This window comes from Podarcis raffonei, chromosome 6 (genome assembly GCF_027172205.1).
Source record: "Podarcis raffonei isolate rPodRaf1 chromosome 6, rPodRaf1.pri, whole genome shotgun sequence".
In the NCBI taxonomy this organism is placed as follows: Eukaryota; Metazoa; Chordata; class Lepidosauria; order Squamata; family Lacertidae; genus Podarcis; species Podarcis raffonei.
This window is the reverse complement of record NC_070607.1, coordinates 71,605,072-71,630,191: the sequence shown is the minus strand read 5'-3', so window position 1 is coordinate 71,630,191 and position 25,120 is coordinate 71,605,072. Positions and strand designations below refer to the sequence as shown.

The following is a 25,120-nucleotide window of genomic DNA, read 5'->3' as shown; positions in this document are numbered from 1 at the left end:
AATATATGATAAAGTATATGAAAATACTGAATTCAAGAAACCCTCGTTGCACATATGTGAACTGGTTTGCATGTACAGTACAGTATTTACACACATGGAAGTTTGCCAGATGCAGCTGTGTATGGTTAAAAAAAGAATCCTAAGATATCCCTTCCACATGTGCATGTCAGCTATGAATCTAAATGCAGGCAGATCTAACACATAGGGCAGATCTACCATGAACGAATGCAATAGATTGATGTGTTTCCATCTGTACCAGGTGTGGGGAACCTGTGGCCCTCTAGATGCTGCTTGACTACAATCCCCATCATCCTTGACCATTGGCCATGCTGGCTGGAGCTGATGGGAGTGATAGACCTACAATATCCAGAGGACCAAAGGTTCCCCACCCCTGTTTTACAGAGATAGGTGCAACCATGGATTATTTTCCCATGTGTGGTACTAGCTACTTACAATGTATTGTTGCATACACATATCCTTGAACAGGGGCCATTGACACCACTGCTAGATATTGCCAGTAAAATAAAGTTGTATGTGGATGGTATTCCCATTGATGTTCATGAATAATTTCAAATAAACACGGTGAAAATAGAAGCTCTGTAAACTTTATTTTGTAAAGCAACTCCAATTCGAACTTATGCTGAGAGAAGTTTACTCCTTTGTGTATTCATCTAGTTTACTAATGCTTTCACCTAACAAAGTTTAATTATTTAATGACTGCCCTTTGGCCAAAAACTTCCAAGGATGTTTTTGAGTTTGCATGTAAGACAAACTCTAAGATAATGCTTTTATCTGATGGCAAATTATCACAGTTATTCTCATTAATATTCATTCAGGACATTGCAGTGGAAGATTCTGAGTAACCTCTCTCTCCACTCTTCTTTGGGGTGTCCAACAGAGTTACTGCCACCACAATTTCACCAAGCCTCGTGAAATCCCACAGGGCATGGGGGTTTGTGGAACTGGCAGCTCTTTTAGAAACAAACATACTATATAACACAGATTATGACAATGGACTCACTAGAAACTTGCAGTAAAACTCTTTCCCCCAAATAAAACATAACTTACCTGACACCAAAACCGGAAGTATTGGACCTTTGCTTTGAAATCACGAACATATGCTATCTGGGGTCCATTATCTCTGGAAACAGAAGTAAAAAAATCACTTGAATACAGGTGTGCAATTGTCATCCATTTCAGTTCCTTGCCTAGTTAACTGATTCACGAAAAGAAGGTTAATTTTGTGGAAGCACATATAGCTAGGTAAATTATTCCTTAGGAACAAAATCATCTCCCTTCTTCCCTTTACTTAGTGGCATGCTACTAGTACACCAAGGAGTTATAATTTTCCATGGGCCTCTGTAGGCTTTCCTCCTAGCATGGTAGCAGCCAATTAGGGAAGGATGCAAGAGATTGATTCTATTTCCCCCTCTTCTCTTACCTCAACCTGACTGCTACTGCCTCTCCTACTTTCACCATTCCACTAAGTAGGTGTGATTAAGAAGGGTGGAGGGGGATAGAGGGAGCTAGATGAGTGAAGAGTAAACTGGGAATTCTCTGATTTGAAATTTAATCTTTGGGGTCTTTGAAGCAAAACTGATAAAACGCTGAAGCACAGGTTAAATAAGCACTAAAGGAAAAACTGGTGTATATTATTTTATAAATAATGGAAGTATTTAACATTTAATAGCACATAAAAAAACTTAGGCGAGTTGTTGAACATACTCTGCTAACATTTTAAGAACAGGATCATTTGTTTTCACCACCAAAGGTAACCAAGTTTAATCGTACGGCTATCCAGGAGTGTGTATAACAGATGCCAATAGTAGAAAGGAAGTAGCAGTAATACAAAATTGTAGTAAGAAAGCTTACAGAGCCGATTTCCCAGTACGAGGATCGATATAGGTAGTTGTTCTTCTATTGTGATCCACAAAATATGGAATTCCATCTACAGTGAATCTCATCTCCCAGCCCTCTGGCAAAGGTTTCTCATTTAATTGACTGCAGAAACAGATATACACAACACATAAATCTCATTATACATATTTTTCACACATAGTAAAAGGTACTGTTCCATTTTTATTCCAGGTATTTCATTTAGCTTTATTAGACCCAAGATAGTACATTGAACTCTTAGTTATACTGAGCTCTAAGGAAGGCACCGCTAACACCACAAATCCAAAATGGAAAAATGTTTGTCAAGAAGTTAAATGCAGACCCCATCTCAAAAGGGAGGATCTGTTATTACAATTAATCACACGGAATCAGAATAGGGAAGAAAAACTAAACATGACACCAGACAGCCTAGTAAGAGAAGACTCAGAAATACTTTATATCCTGCTCACAGAATGTAGGTTGATGTGTGGGTTACACCCTGTTTGCTTGTTACCTAGGACTCAGCTATACTCGTTAATTGTATCGTTATAACTGCTTTATAAACACCAGATGGCGCAGTAGAGTTTGATCTTTCACCAATGTGATTTTCCATTATGAGCTTTATAACACGTTTTCCTGTAACTTTTTTTTATGTGTCTAGATCCTGCCTTAGTTATCTGTTGGTCACGAAAGAACTCAGGGAGCTTCATGGGGGTGTATCCTTCATTTCCCCCCTCTGCTAATGTTATCTAAATGTCTTCTTCTTCTTTGGCGATCACCTGTAGCCAAGTAAGATTGTCTTCCATAAACACAGTTTTAACAATGAGTCCGTAAGTGACTGTGGAGGCCAATTCTGGATCCACATGTCCTTTCACAGTGGGGACATTGGTTTCTGGGCAGGAGTTGATCATGGTGTGGATTTGCCAAGCATGCCTTCCTCTTAGCACATTTCTCCCTTGCGTCCTGAGTTCGAGTGTCTTCAAAGCCCATGACACCTTTGGTAAAGGCTGTTCTCCAACTGGAGCGCTTGCAGGCCATTGTTTCCCAGTTGTCAGTGTTTATACTACTTTTTTTAGATTTGCCTTGAGACAGTCTTTAAACCTCTTTGGTTGACCACCAGCATTACGCTTTCCATTTTTAAGTTTGGAATAGAGTAGTTGCTTTGGAAGACGATCATCAGGCATCCACACAACATGACCAGTCCAACGAAGTTGATGTTGACATTATTACATGTAAGAGGTGTATAAACAGGTCATTTTCCAGTGTATTCAGAGTGTTTAAGTGTTTGGGGAGAAATCCTCACAGGATTACAGAAATGCAGGGCTGGGATACACCTGAAGATTATTTAGCAGAATGCCTGTTTTTAAGGCCTTAAATATGTATTACTTTCTAATCCTTCTCGGAGATATTCTAGAGAGTATCTACTATGCCTTTAAAATATTAAGCTATTTTTCCATTCCTCCTTTTTTGAAGAATTCTAGCAAGATATGAAATAAGGAACAAGAGTAGAATGCTTATTGAAAACAAGTCTCTGCAAGACTCTGGCTGAGATCCAAGGAGGCAAAGTTCTTCCATGTGTGCAAGGCAGATTTCTGACTTTCTATTGTAGCAATGAGCACCTGTGCCTTTGGGAATGCAGCTTCAGAGGGTTCTTTATGCAGCAGAAAGGGGGTGCTCAGAACACCTGCATCCAGGCAGATGACGACACATGACCTTTGAGATCTCCGCCTTTGATCATGTTATTAGGTTAGCCAATAAAAGAATGGCAAAATGAGTCAAAAGTTGTATAATATGCTGAGTCGCCAGCAAGTAATTTGTAACACTGCACTAAAGGCAATACGTTCTTTTTCCCACCAACTCACTAAGACTGGATATGAAATAAATAACAGGATATGATATGAAATGAAATAAATAATATTGAGTACAAGAAATGTTTTTATTGTGTGTTGGATGCAAATATGAGGATTTCCTTTTTTGGTTCTTCTAGTAATAATTTTCTTATGTTTTGTTTCAACAAGAAATATTCCTAAGAAACCACTTCCTCATATCTGCTACTTTCCCCTCATGTTCTCAATACGCTTTTTAAAAAAATCAATCTATCTCCTTTATTGGCATAGAAAAAGTGCATCGTATACATGGATCAGAACACAACACAGTTAATGGAACATAGTAGGAAATACTTTAGGATAAAACTGTCCAGACATTGTGAGTTATGAAAATGACTTTTAGGACCTACGGTGAGATAATTTCATGGAATACACTTTTGATAAGCAACATGCTTTAGTAGTCTAAAATCTAGCCTTATTTCAGTTTAGATCCATTTCAACCTAGTGGTTTGGGCACTGAAACAGCCCCAGCAGCTCTGACTGATAACCTGTATGGAGAAAGAAACATGGGGAGTGCATGGTTCTCCTGGAGTGGTTCTGTGAGTTGGAGGCACTGCTCCTATCTGCAGGACCACCACCAGAGTAGCAGCAAGGGCAGACTGCTGCTTTGTCTTTTGGCATTTGTGCTGTGGGGTCCTGTGGGGTTCCATTCTGTACCCCACACTTTTTAACATCTATGTAAAGCTGCTAGGAAGTGTCATCTGGAGATTTGGAGAACAGCATACCTAGTATGCAGATAATATCCAGCTCTCGCTCTCTCCATACCACTTTACTAGTGTCTGGAGGTGATAATGGGCTGATTCAATCCCAACTTAGATTGAATCTGGACATGATGCAGGTGCTGATAGTTCTTATATTTAGGAATTGAGGCAACCTGTGTTAGTTGGCACCACACTCCTCCTGAAGGACAAGGTGTGTAGCCTGGGGGTGCTCTGGGAACCAGCACTTTCAACTGCAAGCTCAGGTGGCTCCAGGGGCAAGAAGTGCCAATTTCCAGCTAGGGCTGGTTCACCAACTATAGTCCTTCCTGAACCAAGATACCACAGCATGGACCACTATGGCTAGGTTAACCTCCCATTTAGCACTACTGCAATGAGTTCTAAATGAGGCTGTCCTTGAAGATGGTCTAGAAGCTGGAGCTACTGACAATGCATCCATCAGCTGAGTGGCACTGCAAAGTGGGACCATATCTCAACAAATCTTAAGAACTGCACTGGCTGCCTGTTCGCTGATGGGCCCAACTTAAGGTTTTGATTCTGGTATATCAAACCCTATATAGCCTGGGCCCCAAGTACTTGATGAAGAACTTCTGCCAATATATCTCACTCTTAGACTTAAAATCTGCAGAGCAGGTCCTATTCATGATCCCACCTATGCCTGTGGTACATTATGCAGGGACCTGGGATATGGCCTTCTCTGCTATGGCACCTTCATTTTGGAACACCCTCCCATTAGTAATACAGTTGTCCCCCTCAAAAACAGCTTGTTGTAGTCAGGTAATAACAGTTTTGTCCATCAGGTTCTTTGGGGGAGATGAGCAAAGAATGATTTTGTTCATCATGATTGCTAATCAGAATATATATGCATTTTGGTTTTCATATATCTTGAGCTATGTATTTATTATTTGCTGGGGAATCTCTCTGGGATGAAGGAAAGTTTAGAAATAGTAGTAAATAGTGCTTGATTTTGGATTATGTTCTGAAGAGAACTATTAAGAGAAGAGAAAAAGCTTACCCTTGGCTTCTGGGATCTTCCCACTGTGTGATGCGTGTATTGTGATTGACAAAATATACTCTGCCATTGGCGTCTGTTCTCTTTTCTGAGGGAATATAAATTAGGACCATTTTAGTTACCATGGACATATCGTTTTAACGTTAAGATAATAGCAGTGAATTATATATGCCAGGACCTATGGGGAATATCTCACTTTTTTCTCCCCTCTGCAGAACTCTCTGCCAACAAAAAACCTCTTAAGGGTTGGGGGCCCTCATGAAGGACTTGGGAGGTAGAACAGTGGGAACAGGAAATCTGGCAGAGGCAGCTTGCCTAAGCGTGATCTTTTCTGTAGGGACACAAGGGGAAGCAGAGGGCAGGAGGGAAAGGACGTTCACCTTGTGCAAGCAGTTCTTTAGATAGAACCCCATGTGTTTGGCAGTTCTGCTCCCCCCTTTGACTTGAATTGTGCCCAAATGCCCAGTCTGGAAACTTAGTATTTCATACCAGCTGTTTGAACATATCCTCCAACTAATGAATACATTGTGTTCCATCATCTTAACTTCCTAGTTCATGAAACCTCAGTGGAACAGCACTTTATATCCAAGTCAAGGACATCTCCTTCAGGGAGAACCTTGCACAGGTCAGTAGTATAGATAGCAGTACAGATGATTGGTTGTGAGAGCAGGGCTCAGATTCCTGTCCTAGATGAAACACCGTTACTTATGATTCTGCTACTAAACTAATAGAGGTCCCTAGAATTGTATACCAACTCAATGACAAGAGACTATAATATGTATGAAATATAGGTCTGAAGGCACACTCTTCCATTGCCTCCTGAAGCAGATGGATGCCAACCAATGGGTCTTTATGCTTATCAGATGAGCTGTGCTACATATTACACTATTCCTCTTGCGATATGAACACAATTTATCTACAAAGACTGCCCAACACCTACTGAGATTTGCAGTCTGGATGGCCGGAGAGCTCTGAATTTGAAGTGACATTATTGTGATCCCCAAATAAACACTTCTACTTTTATCAGGTTTCTGGAGTCATCAGAGTGCAATAAAAAAACAAACACCTCATGATGGTAGAGTAATAGCTAGACTCCATGTTGGCTTAGACCACTATATATGTGATGTTGAGAACCAGAACTTTTAAAGACCTTACCCCATCCATGTGGCAGGGGACCAAGAGGATCAAATTCTTTGTTCTGTGTGAAGTCTTGATTCTGCAATCACAAAAAAGCATACTGTAAACTACTGACTGAAAAATCTAAGCTTGGATAAATCATATACATTATACTTTTTATTTTTTAAAAGACCTTTCTACCTTTTTGTAATGAAAGTAAAATCACCTAACCAGATAGTCCCTGGACCTATTTGTTTTAACTTTGGCAAGTTTCTTACCCATCGGTACCTTTCTCACTTTTCCAAACAAATGCCCACAAAAACTAGGAAAGGAATAGGATTTTATCATCCTAAAATGATAATATGTCTGTCCTTGTGGGACAACCACTGCATCCACCTTTCTGGAATCTGACAGACTTCCGCTCCTCAGTAGAGGCAACCTACTTTCATCCAATTATGCAGAAAATAAAAATACCAAGCCACAGGCCTGATAATATGGTTTCCAAGGATGGCATCCTGTGAAGTTTAATCAAAATATGCTCTCACTATGCCTTGAACAAAACTTGCCAGTAACTCTGCTCTTGCCTACAGCTGCTTGAATTAACATGACAATGTTTGCTTGCAAATGGCAAAGTAAGAAGCCATAGGCAAAATATATTTGATTTGTAACCCTCTGGGATCAATTTAAACTACAACTAAATCTGACAAACAGGTTATACTTTGTATACTAAAGAAATTTCCATTGAAATGTTTGGATGGAAATGAGTAACTTCCATGTGTAGCAATCAATCACCCTGTTTTATTTAGATTCTACTCTATTTTTTGCAGTCTGTAAAGTATTAGTGATTACTTATTAGAAATTTTGGGCTGAGGATAGAGCAAGTGCTGTTGAGTTAATCTGCATTAGCAGATGTTATGCCAATATGAATTCCAGCCCAATCCTCAGTGTTCTCACCCCATATATAAACCTCTGGTTAAATTGTTGCATAGCTCCTTGAAGCTGGCTGCGCTGAAGTTGCCACTGTTCATAATTCCGGACAGATTCCAAAGTTGGCCGCTGCCAGGTTGTTGTTCTGGTGAAATGGTCAACATAGTAAATCCGCCCCATGTTGTCAACTCGACGTTCCCAGCTAAAGAACACAGATGATATAGTCAAATGAATGCACTGACTTCACAGTAGACTACAGTCTGACAGAAGCACTTGTTCAACATAATAGGACAAAGCGGGTCAGCACAATAATTCCTCAGTTTTGCTTTATGTCACCTTATTACTCAATTCCAAGGGGTTTATCATTTGATTAAAGGTTCTGCACTTTGCTCTGAACTTCCTAATTCGAGGTAGCAATATCTATTTATCGGTCCGCCATTTTTTTTGAAACCTCTAGAAGTGTGCTACAAGTCCAAAGGATGAGAAAATACCACTTTCATATGCAACAACATTATGATGCAGACCCCAAACACATCCAGTTTCTTTGGCTGGTTTTGATTCTCCTCTACTGAAACAGTGAGCAGCATAGCAGGCTTAAATATACCATATCCATGCCTAGAGGCACTTCAGTTCCTGCCAAGGAATGCCACAGATTTTGGCGGTTTGTGCCACCATTGGCCTCCCATGGCCTAATATAACTGACATTTCTACAGCCAGTCTTAAGATTCAACATACATAGAATAAAGGGCAAATTAGACCCATTTTCTTTTCACAAAACCTTGACTTAGCTATCCGGAAGTGCAATATTTTAACTGGACCTAAGCTGGACATGAAGATGGCAAGCTTGAAATGACATCTTCAAGCATGTTATCAAGCACAGTTTGACAGATCACCAAGTGACTCACCCTGGGGGAAGAGGTTCTGGCCTATCCCATGTAGTTCTTTTTTCAACATGATCTACGTAATATACTCGGCCATGTTGATCCACTCGTTGTTCCCAGCTGGAAATACACAAATAATTTGTATGTACTATTGCGCCAACCTATTCACCTTGTTGCTTTCTCATAGTTCTTATTTCCAAATGGTCCCCTGATCTGTTTTGTATACAGTAAGCCTGCCACTTAGGCGGGGGTTACGTTCCAGAGATTGCGTCTAAAATCACATATAGTCAAAATGCCAAAGTCATTTTTCCTTGAACCCCACCCCCTTCCCGTTCCTTTTAATTTTTATTTTGCCATGCATGTAAGTTGCGGGCTTACTGTAGGACTAAATCTTCATTGTGACAATTAATAAAATGGCATTTTCAAACACATTTGTTTCTATACAAGACAAAGACCAGGGTTTAATTTTACATTTGTATTTATGACACTAGTACCATATAACTCTTGAGGGACATTCTGTGATTCCTTCCCTTGGACACATTTTATAGGAATAGGATTTATTGATCATCTTTATAGTGTTCCCCTCCTTTCTCAAAGTTGCAGAGAGTAGCATACATGGGAATTATCTGTTGTGATATCATATGAATCTTGTAAACTATGTTAAGGCTGACAGAAGTCTGCTCCAAAGTCAACAAGTTAGGATCTGAACTGCCATCCCTGTGGTTGAGATCTGACAATTCCCATCTCATAAGGTATGGATGCAGGGTAGGCCACTATCCACCAGTGGATCAGTAGTTCTTTTCTTAGTGCCTGTTTACTTACAGACTTCCTATGGATATTTAGCTAGCCATTGTGGAAGAAAGCACACTGAACTAAATGAATCTTGACCTAATCCAGAAAGGCAAAACTTCTATTTTTCAGGAAGAGTGCATACTTTTAAACTGCTATGGCATGACTAACATTACTGGAGATTCTGAATATGTACTCTTGCTTTAGAAATTTAGTGAACCACAGAGCTTCTTTAAAACATACTCCATGAAAACATATTCAGCTCCACCCTGTACCATACCACACTGACTTAAGATCAAAAATTTCAGGACATTTAGATTTCAAACCCACCAAGCAACAGCAGCCACATTGGCCCACTGTGACTACATGCTATCACATATATTGCACACATAGAATTGTACCCATTTCTCACTATACATATGCAAACTGCACCCATTCAACTGTATTTATAAACATACTGGCTTTCTTGTATTGGTACTCAACTATGGAAGTTTTGAAATTCTGATCATCATCGTATTTGGGCACATACAATAGTTTTTTTAAGTGTTTTGCCGAGAATAGACATGGTGGAAAAAAAAGCTTCTAAAACTTATTATTGGGGTGTGTCATTTATCAGATCTTACGGAATGATGTGCTCGTGCCAGATTACCTTTTACCACTGTATTGTGGGGTAGTCCAGCACAATATAAACAAATGTATCTTTTTCCATAAGCCAAGTGCTGAACTTAGTAGTTCTTAGATAGGGAGACAGACAAAAGGATCTTATGCTCTAGTATTCATTTTTGCCTTTGCTCACTTCTTCAAGCAACAAAACTTGCTGCGAAGACTGAAAAGTATGATCATTATCTTTGATACTTGCCTTTCTCAGCTCATATTACTGCTCTAGATAAAGTCTGTTGATTGTCTCTCTGTATTAGCTTGGATTTCAAGAACTGTGAAGAGTTCTACTTGCAGGAATAGGGCTTCCCTGCCTCTTCCTTCCTGAAAAGGTATTCCTGGTGTCTGCAGACGCTACAGAATGCAAAGGTGTATGGCACAAGGAGCTGCAGTGAGTGAATTCATGAAAATTAGAACAAAAAGTTCCACTCATTGTGCTGTTTCTCATCTCTGTGATTTCTCTCAACTCAGTTAATTCATGGTATCTTTCACTTTAATATTTAGCTGACCTCTCAGCTTTAAATAATTAAAAACTCACATCTTGTCTCAAGCATTTCCGTGTTGGTGTTCTATTTTTTCTAATTATTACACAGGTTTTACTTTAACTCTTTTGTGGCTTTTTTTAGTTCCACCCTGCAAATGCAATGTACTGTATAAAGCACAGTACATTTTGGTGCTTTTAGAAATCAAATGGATGAGATGGAGGAAACTTGTATCTTGCAGTAAATTTTGTGTTAGAGACGTATGTATAACATAAAACCTAAGAGCATCAAACTCTTACCCAGGTGGAAGGGGACCTTGATTAACTGTGTGATGTGGCTGTGAAGCTGGAGTTACTGGCTGAACTTGTCTGGATATTGGTGGTGTGGCCAAAGCAGCTGCTGCAGGAGCACCCGTTCCTGCTGTTGCTCCCTCTGAGTTTTGTTCCGATGCTGAACTTGTAGTTGGCACCAATCCTGCACTAGCCCCTTCTGATTCTGTGGAGGAAGTACCATTGACACATGCTGCAAAGAACACAGACAAGAAAAAGACAAATATTTATGTTTATTTTAATTCCAGCATTGTATATTTATTTATACTCCACCTGTCTCCCTGAAATGGACTCAAGACAGCAGTACAGCAAAGCAAGAACAGATAAGCCCTCAAGTAACCACTTCGTACACGGCAGTTATTAAGTTCCCAGACTTCTAAGTAAAAGTAGTCAATGGCAGAAACTCTTTCAACAACATTTCCACAAACGTATCAGAACTCAGTTCAACCCTAAATGGAAAAGCCTTCTTGAATCTTACTTTGGCTCATTGTTGTATTTCATTTACAGGAAATCTGTACTCTGATTAAGAGAACACTATGAAAGAGATTCTTTTTGCAGCAGTTGCCTCTTTCTCTTGACCACAGAAAGCCTGAAGTCCTTGAAAAGAAAATTCCAGGCTGCAACTTCAGTAGGCGTCACATAAAGCTACTTCAGTATTTTGTATGAACAAAACTTCCATAATTTAACTATGGGACAATGTGTGCTCTCAGAATTACCATATGATGCACTTCTGAGCTGTATAGCTTTTCCTTTCAGCAGTTTAAGAATGCTTTGCTGAAGGTCAGACAGAAATATATCTGTCTTCCCAAATGCTAAAGCATGCTTATTATGAATTAAGCCACAATTTTTTGGCGGGGGGACGCATGTGGCATTATCTTTTATTATATTAGACACAGTTTTAATACACTAGTGCAGTGGGCAGAATACATTGAACAAACTTAATTCAAACAAACACTGCATTCAAGAGCTTTTAAAGTGATACTTTTCTCTTGCAGACATACCAGGTGGAGCAGAGGGTCTACGTGGAGTAGGTGGAGGTGGCCGAGATGGTCTAGGTGGTCTAGCAGGCTTACAACCGCCATTTGCAATTAATGGAGAATCATTGCCATTAGATGCTCTGCTGTCACTAGACCCGGGAGACTCACAGCTTTCAGGACCATTTGTATTGTTCCTTTATGAGAAAGCACAATACAAATTATCATGGAGACATGGAGATCTCACTGAATGTTAAAACAATTCTGAAAAAGAAGATTCCTAATTGAAGTCTTGTCACAATTCATATAAACAAATTGTATTGAACTTTATTACGGCCATTGGCCCATCACACGACAGTTTCCCATACCAACATAATGTACTTAAACCTCCAAATTTAAAACCGCCAAAACTTACAAAAAACAGACAAGAACCAAAGCAAAACAAAAACAAAAGACCAACATCATACGTTACAATAAATTTGTAACATAAACATCGCCCTCTACTCATAAATTAGTAGAAGACATCAATGGTGATATCACCTAATTACATCCTAAAACATAGATCATAGTTTAGAGGGATTATCCGAGCCGCACAGGAGTCCGTTTCTCTTCTTTAGGGATAGAACGCTGATCAAGAATCTGGCAACCATGAGTGATCTTAGGGGGTCATCATCATTTAATAGATATCTCAGTTTGGCTTCATTCGTATCATCGGCAATTCCCTTTAGATATTGAGCAAGAAACTTGCTCCTGGCCGATGAGTGAAATGCACAATCAAAAATTATGTGATGCAACGATTCCGGTGCCCCACAATTACAATCACATAAGAGCGATATCTGTCCATTGGAGAATCTATTTCTCAGCACGTTCGATGGGAAGGTGTTGAATCTTGCCTTTACAAAGGCATATCTATGAGCCGAAGAAGTTAAGGAATTCAAATAGTTTGGGAGCCTTAAGAGGGGTAATAAACCAAGGTTTAGAGGTGAGCAGGTACCATTGCCCAAGACCATTTTCTGCTGCAAGTCCATCTCCTCTAGTTTACAGGTTACTGTTCTTTTAGCTGGAACTATATCCTGCTCTAGTAATTTGGATGGGGAGATTCCCATTGCCGTAATTTTCAGTTGTAAATTTTTTACCCATGGGCTCTGGAAATCATCTCTCCACATGCATTGTATCAAGTACAAGTTTGGGAGATTGTGCCATAGAGATAACCAGTGACAAAGTATGTGCTTCCACAGAGCGTTTTCCAGGGATACAATATTAAGTTCCATGCGTAGCGCTGTATTACTTACACAGTTGGGCAGTTTCAATATCCCTCTTAAAAACTGATTTTGAATAACCTCTAGGTGGGATAAGTTGACAAAAGTCCCCCAAATTGAGATGGCATAAGCAATTGTCGGGATCACCTTGGCCTTGAAGACTTTCAACGCCGATGGGATATGAAGGGCCCCATCGGTGAAGAAAAATCGCAAGATCGCCAAGGAGATAGCTTTGGCTCTATTTGTAACATAGGCTACATGGGCCTTCCATCTAAGGTTATGTTGTAACCAAACTCCCAAGTATTGGAATCTATAGACTTGTTCGATGACTCTCCCATCAATTCTCCAATTATGGAGTTTCCGGCTCTTTGAGAAAATTAGAATTTTAGATTTCTCATAATTAATTGTAAGGGAATTTGCGTTACAATATGATCCAAAAAATTTTAAGGCCCTCATAAGACCAACTCTAGAAAAAGAAAGGATGACTGCGTCATCTGCATATAGTAACAAAGGGCAGCGATAAAGTGCTAGGCGGGGTGCATGAATCCTTTCTTGAGCCTCTATTAGGGGAGTCCTCATGTCGCTTATGAACAAATTAAACAGGAATGGAGCCAATATACAACCCTGTCGGACACCTCTGTTAATGGGAATTGAATTGGTGAGATCGCCCTCCGGGGTGAGTCTCACTCTAGCCGCTGAGTTCTCATGGAGTTTGATTATTAGCCAGAGCAGCCTTCTGTCGATGCCCCAGTGGGTGAGTTTTTCCCAGAGGATGCTCCTGGAGATACTATCGAATGCTGCCTTTAGGTCAATGAATATATAAACAAATTAGAACCTTATTCTTATAAAAGTTTAGAAACATAAATATGATCATAAACAGTGATGCCATCAAAACATATGCTCCTGGACCAGAAATATGAGTCACAGAGGCTCATAATGCTCACCTTAAAGATAAAACAAACACTGTAGCTTAATTAATTTTTCTCCAGCTTAGATTTTAGGCTACAAATTTTTACAACAGCTTCCTAACTACATTGGTATTTGTAACTGATACTGAAAATTTGATAGCAACTGTAAGGAGTTGATAGCTCTCAAATAAATAAAATAGGTAGGTAGGTTTCAAACAAACAAAAAAGCATCTGTAGGGTTATGGCTGAATTGTCATATACTCAAGCCAACTACTGACAATCGTTTTATTTTCAATTATAAAAACTTCAAGTGGGAAAAATAACCTAAACCACAAGAAATGTGCCCCTTAGATATCAAACCTTCTATAAGAGTCAGAGAAATACAGGACATTTTATTCAAATATTTGCAAATCTGCAATTATTTGAAATGCCACCCTGATAAAAACTTCTGACTAGATGAAATAGCTTACCATTTGTAAAATAAATTATTTTTATTATTGTGGAAGGTTGACATTGTGAAAAGAGACCTAAGCATTTCAGGTATAATGAGCAAGAAAATGTTTAAAATGAACTGAGGCTGTCTCAGGCAACTGAGCCAAGTGTTAATGCTCTGAGTAGCTTGGACTCGGAACAAAAAAACAAACCATCATTAAGCTTTAGTCATGATCATTACATCGTGACCAATTATAACCACAAAGAACTTTTGTAATCGCTAACAAAAACATCCATATTTAACTTTTCAACTGAAATGTACATTGTTTTGTGTATGTGTTATGAGTTTGTTTCTTGACATATCCTGAACAAACGAAATGTATATTTTAATTAAAATGTGTTAAGAAAACACAATTGGAAGATTCTGATAATTTAAGGCAGTAAAAACTACACATAAAATTAACTACACCATTTATTTACAGGCTTATAGTCAGAATCTTCACAGTGTCAAGAGCCTAACATTAGCAGCAGCATTTTAGTTTAGTATAAACACGGCCATGATCCTGTTTGACATATATTTCAAGTGGCACTAATAAACACTATTTCAAGTGGAATATATTCAGAATTCATCTTGCTGCTTCATGCTTTGTGGGAATTTTAAAATTGTCAACTCGGGTATTATAAAATATTTTGTTACTTGCAGTTTACAAGAACTAAAAACTGTATACCACAAACAATGTGCTTTTCAGGCTGGAATAAAGGAACTGAAAGGATAAGACACAGAGGTATTTATCCTATTGCATACAATTAACTTGGACTAATCGTGCAATGGGTCAGTGTGTCTGGCTGCTAACCAGAAGGGTGGTAGTTCGAGCCCACCCAGGGTTGGCGGCTGTGGGAAGGATTCCTGCATTGCAGGCCTCACTGTCTGACCACAACAGGGTCAGTATGGTGGGTAAGAGAGCTCCTTCTCCCTTGGAGAAGACATGAAAAGCTCTGAAGACCCTGTGAAGACCTTGCCTGCCCCCAGAAGGGGAAGTCATCCCAAACAAGAATGTCATCCATCCCATCTTAAAAAAATGTGTGCACCAACTCTTTTGCCTGAGTAAATGATTATTTATTAGTGACGAACTGAACAGAAACTGGATTTTGCTTTCATTTTCTTTCTTTCTTTCTTTCTTTCTTTCTTTCTTTCTTTCTTTCTTTCTTTCTTTGAAATGTGTGTCTATTATAACCAAGATTTTTACAAGCTAGACACTCTTACAATTACAGTGGTACCTTGATTCAGGTAGGTAGCCGTGTTGGTCTGGGGCAGTCAAAATAAATAAATAAATTGTCCAGTAGTACCTTAGAGACCAACTAAGTATGTTCTGGGTATAAGCTTTTGTGTGCATGCACACGGTATCTGAAGAAGTGTGCATGAACACGAGAACCTATACCCAGAACATACTTAGTTGGTCTCTAAGGTGCTACTGGAGAATTTTTTTATTTAGTGGTACCTTGGTTAACGAACTTAATCCATTCCGGAAGTCAGTTCTTAAACCAAAGCGTTCTTAAACCAAGGCATTCCCATGGAACACACTCAACAGGAAGTGGAACATGTTCTGCTTCCAAGGCAAAGTTCACAAACTTCTTAATCCGAGTTGTTCATAAACTAAGCTGTTCTTAAACTAAGGTCACTATACTAAAACTACTAAGGACGCTTGTATCCCCATGACCACTTCCAACCAGTTTCCAATACTCTGAAATATCTACAAAACTGCTAAATCTCAGCACTTTAAACATCACAACTATCAGCATTCCACAACTCCACTGCAGATGTGGAAAACCACCTTACCTTGTTTCATTTTTTGCCCTGGAGCCATCATTCTGCACAGGACCTTTAATATTAAAAATAAGGAAATGGAAACTTATTTTAACATTTGTGTTGTTTTATAAAGAGACATAAGAAATAAGCATGATTTTCACTATTGGTCAAAATATATGCCATTCGCTTTTTAATTATTGCAAGAGATCAGAGTTCCCACAACAGCCCCAATACAGAGTACGGATAAAGTTTTTTGTACTTTAGAGCTGGAGTGAGCAGAAGGTAGATTGGGAATTACTGGCTCTCTCAGTAATTTGCCTCCCACAGACAGACCACAAGCAGTTAACCAAGAATAAACCTTGTCTGGATTGAGACAAACCATGATCCCTACTTCAGACATAACACAAAGGTAAACTGTGGCTTAGCTCCAGGTAGTGTGGTAAGAGAAGCACCAGAGGAGCAGCAAAGCAGATGCAATTTTTACTGTGGCTACCAGTATATGTGCTCATTCATGCTTAGCCATGATTTGGCTTAGTGTTATGTGCAAGCCAAGTCACTGTCTTCAGTACTCTCAAACATGCATGTAAAGGTTTGTAACCTAAAGCACTTTGGCTTACAGTCCTTATCAGGGTTCAATGCATTCTTCAAGAAAAGCCAAATGCTACCAACAATAACAAATGTTATTTAATATAAACAACTACAGTGGTACCTCTGGTTAAGAACTTAATTCGTTCCGGAAGTCCGTTCTTAACCTGAAACTGTTCTTAACCACTTTAGCTAATGGGGCCTCCTGCTATCACCGCGCCACCGAAGCACAATTTCTGTTCTCATCCTGAAGCAAAGTTCTTAACCCGAGGTACTATTTCTGGGTTAGCAGAGTCTGTAACCTGAAGCATCTTTAACCTGAAGAATCTGTAACCCGAGGTACCACTGTAATTATATGATGCAACAGCAGTGTGCACGCATAGAAGGTAAATATTACTCACTTCTTCTACTTGAAGCATCACCATTACTCAGCAGCTCAGGATCTACCTGCATGCCATCTAAACAGACAGACAACTCTCCAATCCCGTCAGTTGATTCTTTGTCACCAATAAGCATCATATTCACCACCACTTGTTCAACTATTGAAAATATACAAAAAAATAAATGTTCTTAACTGCCTTGTATTTTTATTTCAGTGAACTGATTAAGGTTTATACAATTTCATGAAAAAGCTGAGGAAAGCTTTTAAGAAATGACCACAGTTCCATTTCATATTACACATTCAGTGATCACTGCACATGGTGAGCCTCAGAAAACTTTACTAATTTCTTTACTGAAAAATAGGATTCTGAAGCTTTAACTCCTTGTTTTAAATTTGACATCCATGCTCAGCCCATGCAATCAAAGATTAGTCCATATTCAACAGCTGCACTGAGCAGAGTTCATCTAGAGCATTTGCTCTTGTGGGTAAAGCCCACAACAATTACCACAGAACAGGTATCATCAGATTCTTAGCAATGAATTAATGTTATATGGTATATTGTTCTGATTTCCCTAAATGTCCCTAGCAGAACAATGCATAATTCTCATTTATTTTTATGTCATCCTCAGGTTGTGCCACCCTTCTCTCAATAATCAGCAGAAGCAAAATTCATCCATGAATATCTTTAACATCAAACAAAAGAGCCCTCATAACCGTACAATTAATAATAAGAGTTTAAGCATAGTTGCATATTCTCTGTGCCAGGCCTACTATTGTAGAACCCCATTCACAAAAGGGACCATATAAGTCAGAACCTAAACATGTTCCAAATGAACCAAATTTTAGTGGAGACTTCATGGACTGATTTCTAGTTCTTAGGACCCTCTGGAAGACTGCAGGGGTGGGCATCACACTTCTTAGGATCTTTCATATTAACTTTTGCCTACACACACACACACACACACACACACACCCCAAAGTTTACATCATTTCAAGTTATAAGCTTTTGTATACTTACGTTTCATATTGTTTGCTTTGAGAGTCTCTTTAATTTCTAGAGTGGCGCTTCCCAATAAGACATCAGATTTCAACGTTTGGTGACTCCATACACGGAAGCACAGGTTGCTGACAGGTGAGACAATTCTAAAAAGAAGAAGCAAGAAATACTGTAATGCATACTCGCAAGTTCCATTTAAAAATACTTCTGAGTAACTTAGAATCATAGACTTATAGAACTGTAGAGTTGCAAGGGACACCAAGGGTCATCTAGTCTAACACCCTGCAATGATTTCAGGGTCAGGAATTTGAGCCCCATGTTGGGCAAAGATTCCTACACTGTAGGGCATGGGTAGGTAAACTAAGGCCCGGGGGCCGGATCCGGTCCAATCGCCTTCTAAATCTGGCCCGTGGACGGTCTGGGAATCAGTTTGTTTTTACATATGTAGAATGTGCCCTTTTATTTAAAACGCATCTCTGGGTTATTTGTGGGGCACAGAAATTCGTTCACCCCCCCATAAAGTCCAGCCCCGCACAAGGTCTGAAGGACATTGGACCAGCCCCCTGCTGAAAAAGTTTGCTGACCCCTGCTGTAGGGGGTGGGACTAGATGACCCTTCATGGTCCCTTCCAACAAAATCTCAACTAGATTATACATGACAGGTGGCTGCCTAATCTCTGCTTAAAATCTCCAAGGTGGAAGAGTCCACCACCTTTCATGGGAGTCTGTTCCACTGTCAAACAGCTCTTATCTGTCACTTACACTTACAAAATTGACACCCCACCCCCCAAAAATGCACAAATCAATTGATCTTCCAAGAGCTATCATATTCCAAACAGTAGTAACATTGATAGAAAAATGTGGCTTTTTATGACAGAAATTAATCCTGCAAATATATGTTTACAGTGGCACCTCGGGTTACATACGCTTCAGGTTACAGACGCTTCAGTTTACCGACTCCGCTAACCCAGAAATAGTACCTCAGGTTAAGAACTTTGCTTCAGGATGAGAACAGAAATCATGCTCCGGCGGCGCGGCAGCAGCAGGAGGCCCCATTAGCCAAAGTGGTGCTTCAGGTTAAGAACAGACCTCCGGAACGAATTAAGCACTTAACCCGAGGTACCACTGTATTTCAGTAGCACATAAATGGGGAACCTTGTGCACAATAAAAACAACAACTCTAAGTGTATTTATTTCACAGTAAATCTTACAGGCAGATTTTTACATGCAGGTTTTGAAGTCTTAGAAGCAAGAACAGTATATACACCTTTCACTAAGTTTTAGGGGGAAATATCCTTTCTTCTAGCAACTATATGCTTCTTTAGTTCCCTCCTCATTCCTTCTACACTTTGGTTCAGATACAAAGATGTTTACAGTCGCTCACCTATGGACATTGGGACTTTCTGGGCTTCCCTTTTATGTAACAACTCCCTGTACTCCCCCCTATAGCCATTCATGAGGCTCAGGGAACCCACCTAGTGCCACACCTTACACAGTGTAAGGGGCTGAAACCCATATAACCTAGTTTGCAGAGCTACTGGTCTGCCTCTGTGCCTAATTAAAAACAAAACAAAAAAATTCTAAAACATTTAAACCAGTTAAATCAAACCAGTAACCTTTATTGGCATCACAGTATAAAACATTTAAGTCACTGGGATAATTAAAAGGACAAGGGTGAAGCTATCGAGGGTTATAAGGTCACACTGTGATCGTGTGCACTTAAGATATTATACAAATCAGGTGAATGAATTAAAACTGATTGGGGGGGAAAAGATTTGGAGTTCTCCAATTACAGATCTTGGGAATGACTCAAAACAAAATACTATTTCCCATGATCACACACCCTGATAAGACCTGCATTTTTCTCTTGTCAATATCCATCCCACAGTATAAGGCAGCTGCATTTCTGTTTCTTATAACAAAATAAGGAACATTTCCAAACCTACACGGTAAGATGTTGTTTCCATTTTGGACTATTAGTATTGTTGCACTTTTCTGTTTTCTTTGACTGTCCATCAACTGAGACTTCCACGTAAGGGCTGGGTCCAAACCATTTGTTTTTGTTTTCTTTCAACTTCGCAGAAATAACTATTGAAAGAGAATGAATGAGTGCTTTATTTGCTTCAGCAACTTCTAAAGTTTCTACTATTACCTAGCAAAGTAGATTATGGAACCACAGCCAAATTACGACTCTTTTACATTGACAGAAAAGACACCATGGCACAAAGTCCTTTCATTTGGATGTAATATTTACATTGGACCAAAGATTTCCCCTTCCATTCAATCAATTTAAAACCTAAGATGAAACATTTGTCAAGTCATCACTATATCAAGCCATTTAATTTTCTTAAACCTTTCCAAAACTATATTCACCACCCCAATTCTGATCCATTTAGCTCTTGTTGCTAGAATGCCCGCCTTTTGCTAAGTAATTACATGACACTTTTTAAAGCAGGGGTAGGCAACCTAAGGCTTGTGGGCCGGATGTGGCCCAATCGCCTTCTCAATCCGGCCTGTGGACGGTTCAGGAATCAGCGTGTTTTTACATGAGTAGAATGTGTCCTTTTATTTTAAATGCATCTCTGTGTTATTTGTGGGGCCTGCCTGGTGTTTTTACATGAGTAGAATGTGTCCTTTTATTTAAAATGCATCTCTGGGTTATTTGTGGGGCATAGGAATTCGTTCCATTTCCCCCCAAAATATAGTCTGGCCCAGCACATGGTCTGAGGGACGGTGGACCATCCCATGGCTGAAAAAGGTTGCTGACCCCTGTTTTAAAGTAAACATAAAGATACACACATTTTAAGTTAGGTGTAAAGATGCATGCAACAATCTTAGTTCTGTGTGCTCCATTTGCACTCACACATATTCTTATGCTGTACCATACCAACCACAACCAATCTTTTATGTTACCAGTATTGGCTGCAGCATGTAGCATTTCAAAAAGTAGACCAATTAATTCTGCATGTCTTCTTGTTGTCTTGGTGGTATTTATATAGCTACACTAGTCAAATTTAGCACCAGAAGTGTTGAGTCTCTCGCTGCAGTTACGAAAGTGAAATAAGTAGTAAGTTTTAAACAAATGTGCTTTATTTAGAAAGCTGAAATGTGTTCTTCAGTGTGTGAGTTAAGTAATGAGAAAGTGAGCCTGACTCGACAAAATTAACATCAAGCAAATAAAAAGCTTTCTCTTTAGAAATTGTACCACTTAGCTGGGGCAATTTTACCACTCAGCCAAGATATATTTTATTTTTGCTCGCACCATTGCAAGTGGCTTATTTCTCTCTGGTCTTGCCTCACCATCAACTGTTCACATCTACCTAGCACTTTTACTGCCAAAATTATTCACATATCTTGTCAGTCTGACCACTTCAAGCCCTTCTTTAAATCCCAGAATTGATTTTTTGCCTGCACCAGGATGTTACATAAACTTCTTGCCCTTATCTTCAAAACCCTCCATGTTTCTCCCCCCACCCTCAATTTTTTTCTGTTGTTCTATCCCAACACACTGCTTCCTTCCTGTGATTTTCACTTACCCAGGTCCACTCTACTCAATTATTTGAAGAGATCTTCTGCTACTTGAAACAAACCCACCCTTTCTCCCTTGCTTTCCTTTATGATTGGAAAGGCCATCCAGAACATCTCTCCATTTGACTACCTGTGGTCACTTGCTTCAAGCCCTTCCACACATTTTTCATGAAGCCTTTGAAACAACCCTCTGTTCTCAATATCCTGCAACTAAAGTGCATGTAACTAAAATAATTGCACATTCTTCCCTTGTTCATCCCTGCCATCAGTTCCCTTCCCTTCTTCTGTTTCCCTATAAACCTCTTGATGTAGGGGGCAAGGCAAACCTGTTCTTTGTTAAGTGCCATGTAAACAGATAATTCCATGTAAACAAACAAACAAACAAACAAACAAGTACACACTGCATATGTGGAAGTGGCTAAGAAGTGGCAACTACTTGGCTATATGGCTTATCACTTGTGTGAGTGGTCAACCATAGAACATGTCATCTGTTGCTTGGAGATAAGTGGAATTCCCTACTTATTGCTTATGATCATGAAGGCAAGCTTATCTGTTGCCTCCTGGGCCGGTCTGCCTACCTCTTGATAGATAGCAGAGGTTGCTTAAACTCCTTCCCCAAAATCTCCCTATTTCCTGGCCGAGATCACTCCGTATCCAGTCTCTCCAATGTTGGCAGTCTCTTATGATGTCATTATCTTGACTGACAATGCTGCAGACCTACACTGTCCTCTTCCTGTTTTTACAGTAGATGCACTAGTGCCTGGGTCACTGGAAGCACTGACTAGCTAAGCCAAGCTTTCCTTGGTAACACTCAATTTTTCTTGACTCAAGTGGGGGCTCACTGGGACATTTTTTCTAAAGTAACACTGATGGGTGTTATATACAAGGTGAAGATGCTAAATTCTAACATAATAAATAATTTGCAGGAAGTAGATTCTGTGTTAACTACTTACAACACAGTTATGATAGATGAAACAGATTTTTCAAAACAAAATGGACTTTAAAAGTAAGTTGCGACACCAACCCCTGTGCCTTAAAAATAAAAAATCACCTATCATTTGGTTCTTCAAGTTAGGAGTCTATACTGATCACTCATTCATATACCATATTTTTGGCCTTAACTGTCATAGTACAGATAAGACAAAATAAAGTTTCCTTCAAAGACCACTGGTATATACAAATGTATTGCTTATCTGCTACTTGATATCTATTAATACCTTCAAAGAAATATTAATGAATCAACAAAAAAGGAGGCAATGTGCATTCTTTGCAGTGGTTTTCAACCAGTGTGCCGTGGCACCCTGGGGTGCCTTGAATGATTGTCAGGGGCGCCGCGGGCAACACTGGACTCTATCCCTCTTTCTTTCCTTCCCTCCCTCCTCTGATGCCCTCTTGCATCTCTGCCTCACAAAGGCTTGTGGGGCTGTTTGTTGCAGGAGCCCTGGCTACAAGCTCCCCACTATGCACTAGTTGTAATGGGTTAAAACCAATTTATAAAAGGTCTGTAGAAACCTGCTTAAAAGACACTGAAAGAACAAAGCAGAGTGATTAAACCAACAACACTAGCTGGAACAGAAAAATTATTTAAAGGCTTCTGGCACAAAATTCCATTAAAACACCTCTGAATCAACAAAGAGAAGGAGCAATGTGAACATAGTAGTGGAAAAATTCTGTTCCAGTGGTCAGAGAGAAATAGTGACAGAGAACATGTTCAATCCTCAGCATCTCCAGTCAAAAGAAATCTTGGATAAGGCTGGGAAAGATGTTCTGACAATGTTAAGGACTTTGGGGCAGTTACAGTTAGATGGGCAAATGGCTTGACATGACATGAGGGATCTTTATATGCCTTCCAATAGGATTTGTTTTAGATTTCCCCACAAAGATGTGGGAAAAGGCCACAAAGATAGGAGTCTGCAATTCCTTCAGTTACCCTTAAAAGCAAAGGCTCTACAGTCAGCAAGCAGGCCTGTTTGAGACACTTACCAGTGATCTGAAGCTGTGATTTCATAGTTAGTCCACTGATAGGCTCTGAATTTGACCCATTGCCAGCCATACCACAGGAAGGTACATGAACCTGAATAAAGAAACAAGAAATAATAACTTTACTCTTGAGACAAAGAGACTAAAATTGAGTTCAATTGAAAAAATATAAATATAAAACTAAGCTCAGTTGCCATATACATTAATATATTAGACAACTACACTATAGGATATCTAGGTAGACTCCCACAAGAGGTTGTGGACTTTCCTTCTTTGGAAGATCTTAAACAAAGATTGGATGGCCATCATATATGATCTAGTTGAGATTCCTGCATTGCAGGGGGTTGAGCTAGCTATTCCTCAGGGTCCCTTCCAACTCTACAATTCTATTGTTTTATACGTGATGGACGGACCAATGTTTCTTAAGGCAAACCAGAACAAAACAAATACTGGTGAAATGCATGTTGTGATCATTTGTAATGAAGGAGCCAAAATATGTGGTTCTCTTCTCCTCCACCCCAACTCATCAGCAGATGCAAGCAACCAGCGGCTTGGGAATAAGGTTGTGTCTTCATCTTGATCACATCCATTTACTTTCAATGACAGAGCTGAATCAAACATTCATTTATATGGTTACAAAGAGAAATAAATGTTCAACAAAAACAATCACCACTGATACATCCCTCACCCCTTTCAAATGGACTTTGTTAACTGATTCTCCACACAGACAGGAAAAGTACTGACATGGTCTCAGCTGATTCTAGTACCAATTTCCAGTGTGAGCTACCCAGCTTGCCCTGCCTCACCTGCTCCCACCATCCCTTTCTCGTATTTATGTTCTTTTTCATTAGAACAAAATGATTTGCCCTCAATTTTCTTGGATTAGATCTAACTATAAAATATTTAGTATAACATCTGTATATACAGGAAAACTGTGCGATTAGACACAATAAAAACACAGCTAATTAACTAGTGCAAACTGAAGTTGGAAAACAGCTACATATACATACATAAATGAAACTGAAACAAATTACTCACACTAGATTAAACCCCATTGAAATATTTCTTCATGTATAAACTGCTATCTAATAACCCCACAAAGAGTTTCCAAAATGGCACAGAGATATAAACAGCTTCCGCAAACCCCATGTGTCAATATATTTCAGCACATAGTTCTGGACACTTCCACTAAGATTTGGAGAATACTTGCCAGACTTGACTGAAGTTATATAACAACAACAACAACAACAACAACAACAACAACAACAACCACCCATACATCTGGTAGGGCTGAATATCAGAATCTTACATGTGGGACTGGAAGGTCTCATGTAAAACAGAGTTTTTTAGTTTCAAAGTTCAAGAAATCAATTATTCCTATTTTCAAGTTTACTTTAATATGCCTCACAATTTGATAAGCAGACCTTAGTGTTTTAAAGTTATCACCATTGAATCAATAAGGAACCAACACTTTCAGGCTGGTAATAAAATTAATATTTCAAACATTTGCCTAGCTGATGTCAGCGGTGGTTTCTTCTTCCTGGAAATCCTTAGCTATAGGAAGCATGCTTTATGATCAAGAACCTTTTAGAATTT

General features: G+C 39.3%; 1 protein-coding gene across 2 annotated transcripts in view; it reads right to left on the bottom strand.

Moving 5' to 3' along the window:
* ITCH (itchy E3 ubiquitin protein ligase) overlaps positions 1-25,120 on the bottom strand; it is a 48,426-nt gene that overhangs the window by 9,882 nt on the left and 13,424 nt on the right. The window contains exons 2-14 of one of the 2 annotated variants that reach the window (XM_053393954.1): positions 23,528-23,618; positions 19,963-20,104; positions 18,039-18,163; positions 17,040-17,177; positions 16,084-16,126; positions 11,675-11,844; positions 10,644-10,866; positions 8,441-8,536; positions 7,563-7,737; positions 6,648-6,708; positions 5,496-5,580; positions 1,873-2,001; positions 1,069-1,141 (exon numbers count right to left, since the gene is read on the bottom strand). In XM_053393954.1, the coding sequence (XP_053249929.1) occupies positions 1,069-1,141; positions 1,873-2,001; positions 5,496-5,580; positions 6,648-6,708; positions 7,563-7,737; positions 8,441-8,536; positions 10,644-10,866; positions 11,675-11,844; positions 16,084-16,126; positions 17,040-17,177; positions 18,039-18,163; positions 19,963-20,104; positions 23,528-23,597 (1,530 nt within the window). In that variant the 5' untranslated portion in view covers positions 23,598-23,618. Of the gene's footprint in view, positions 1-1,068; positions 1,142-1,872; positions 2,002-5,495; positions 5,581-6,647; positions 6,709-7,562; positions 7,738-8,440; positions 8,537-10,643; positions 10,867-11,674; positions 11,845-16,083; positions 16,127-17,039; positions 17,178-18,038; positions 18,164-19,962; positions 20,105-23,527; positions 23,620-25,120 lie in introns of those variants that run through there. The other variant, XM_053393955.1, reaches the window with a different exon arrangement.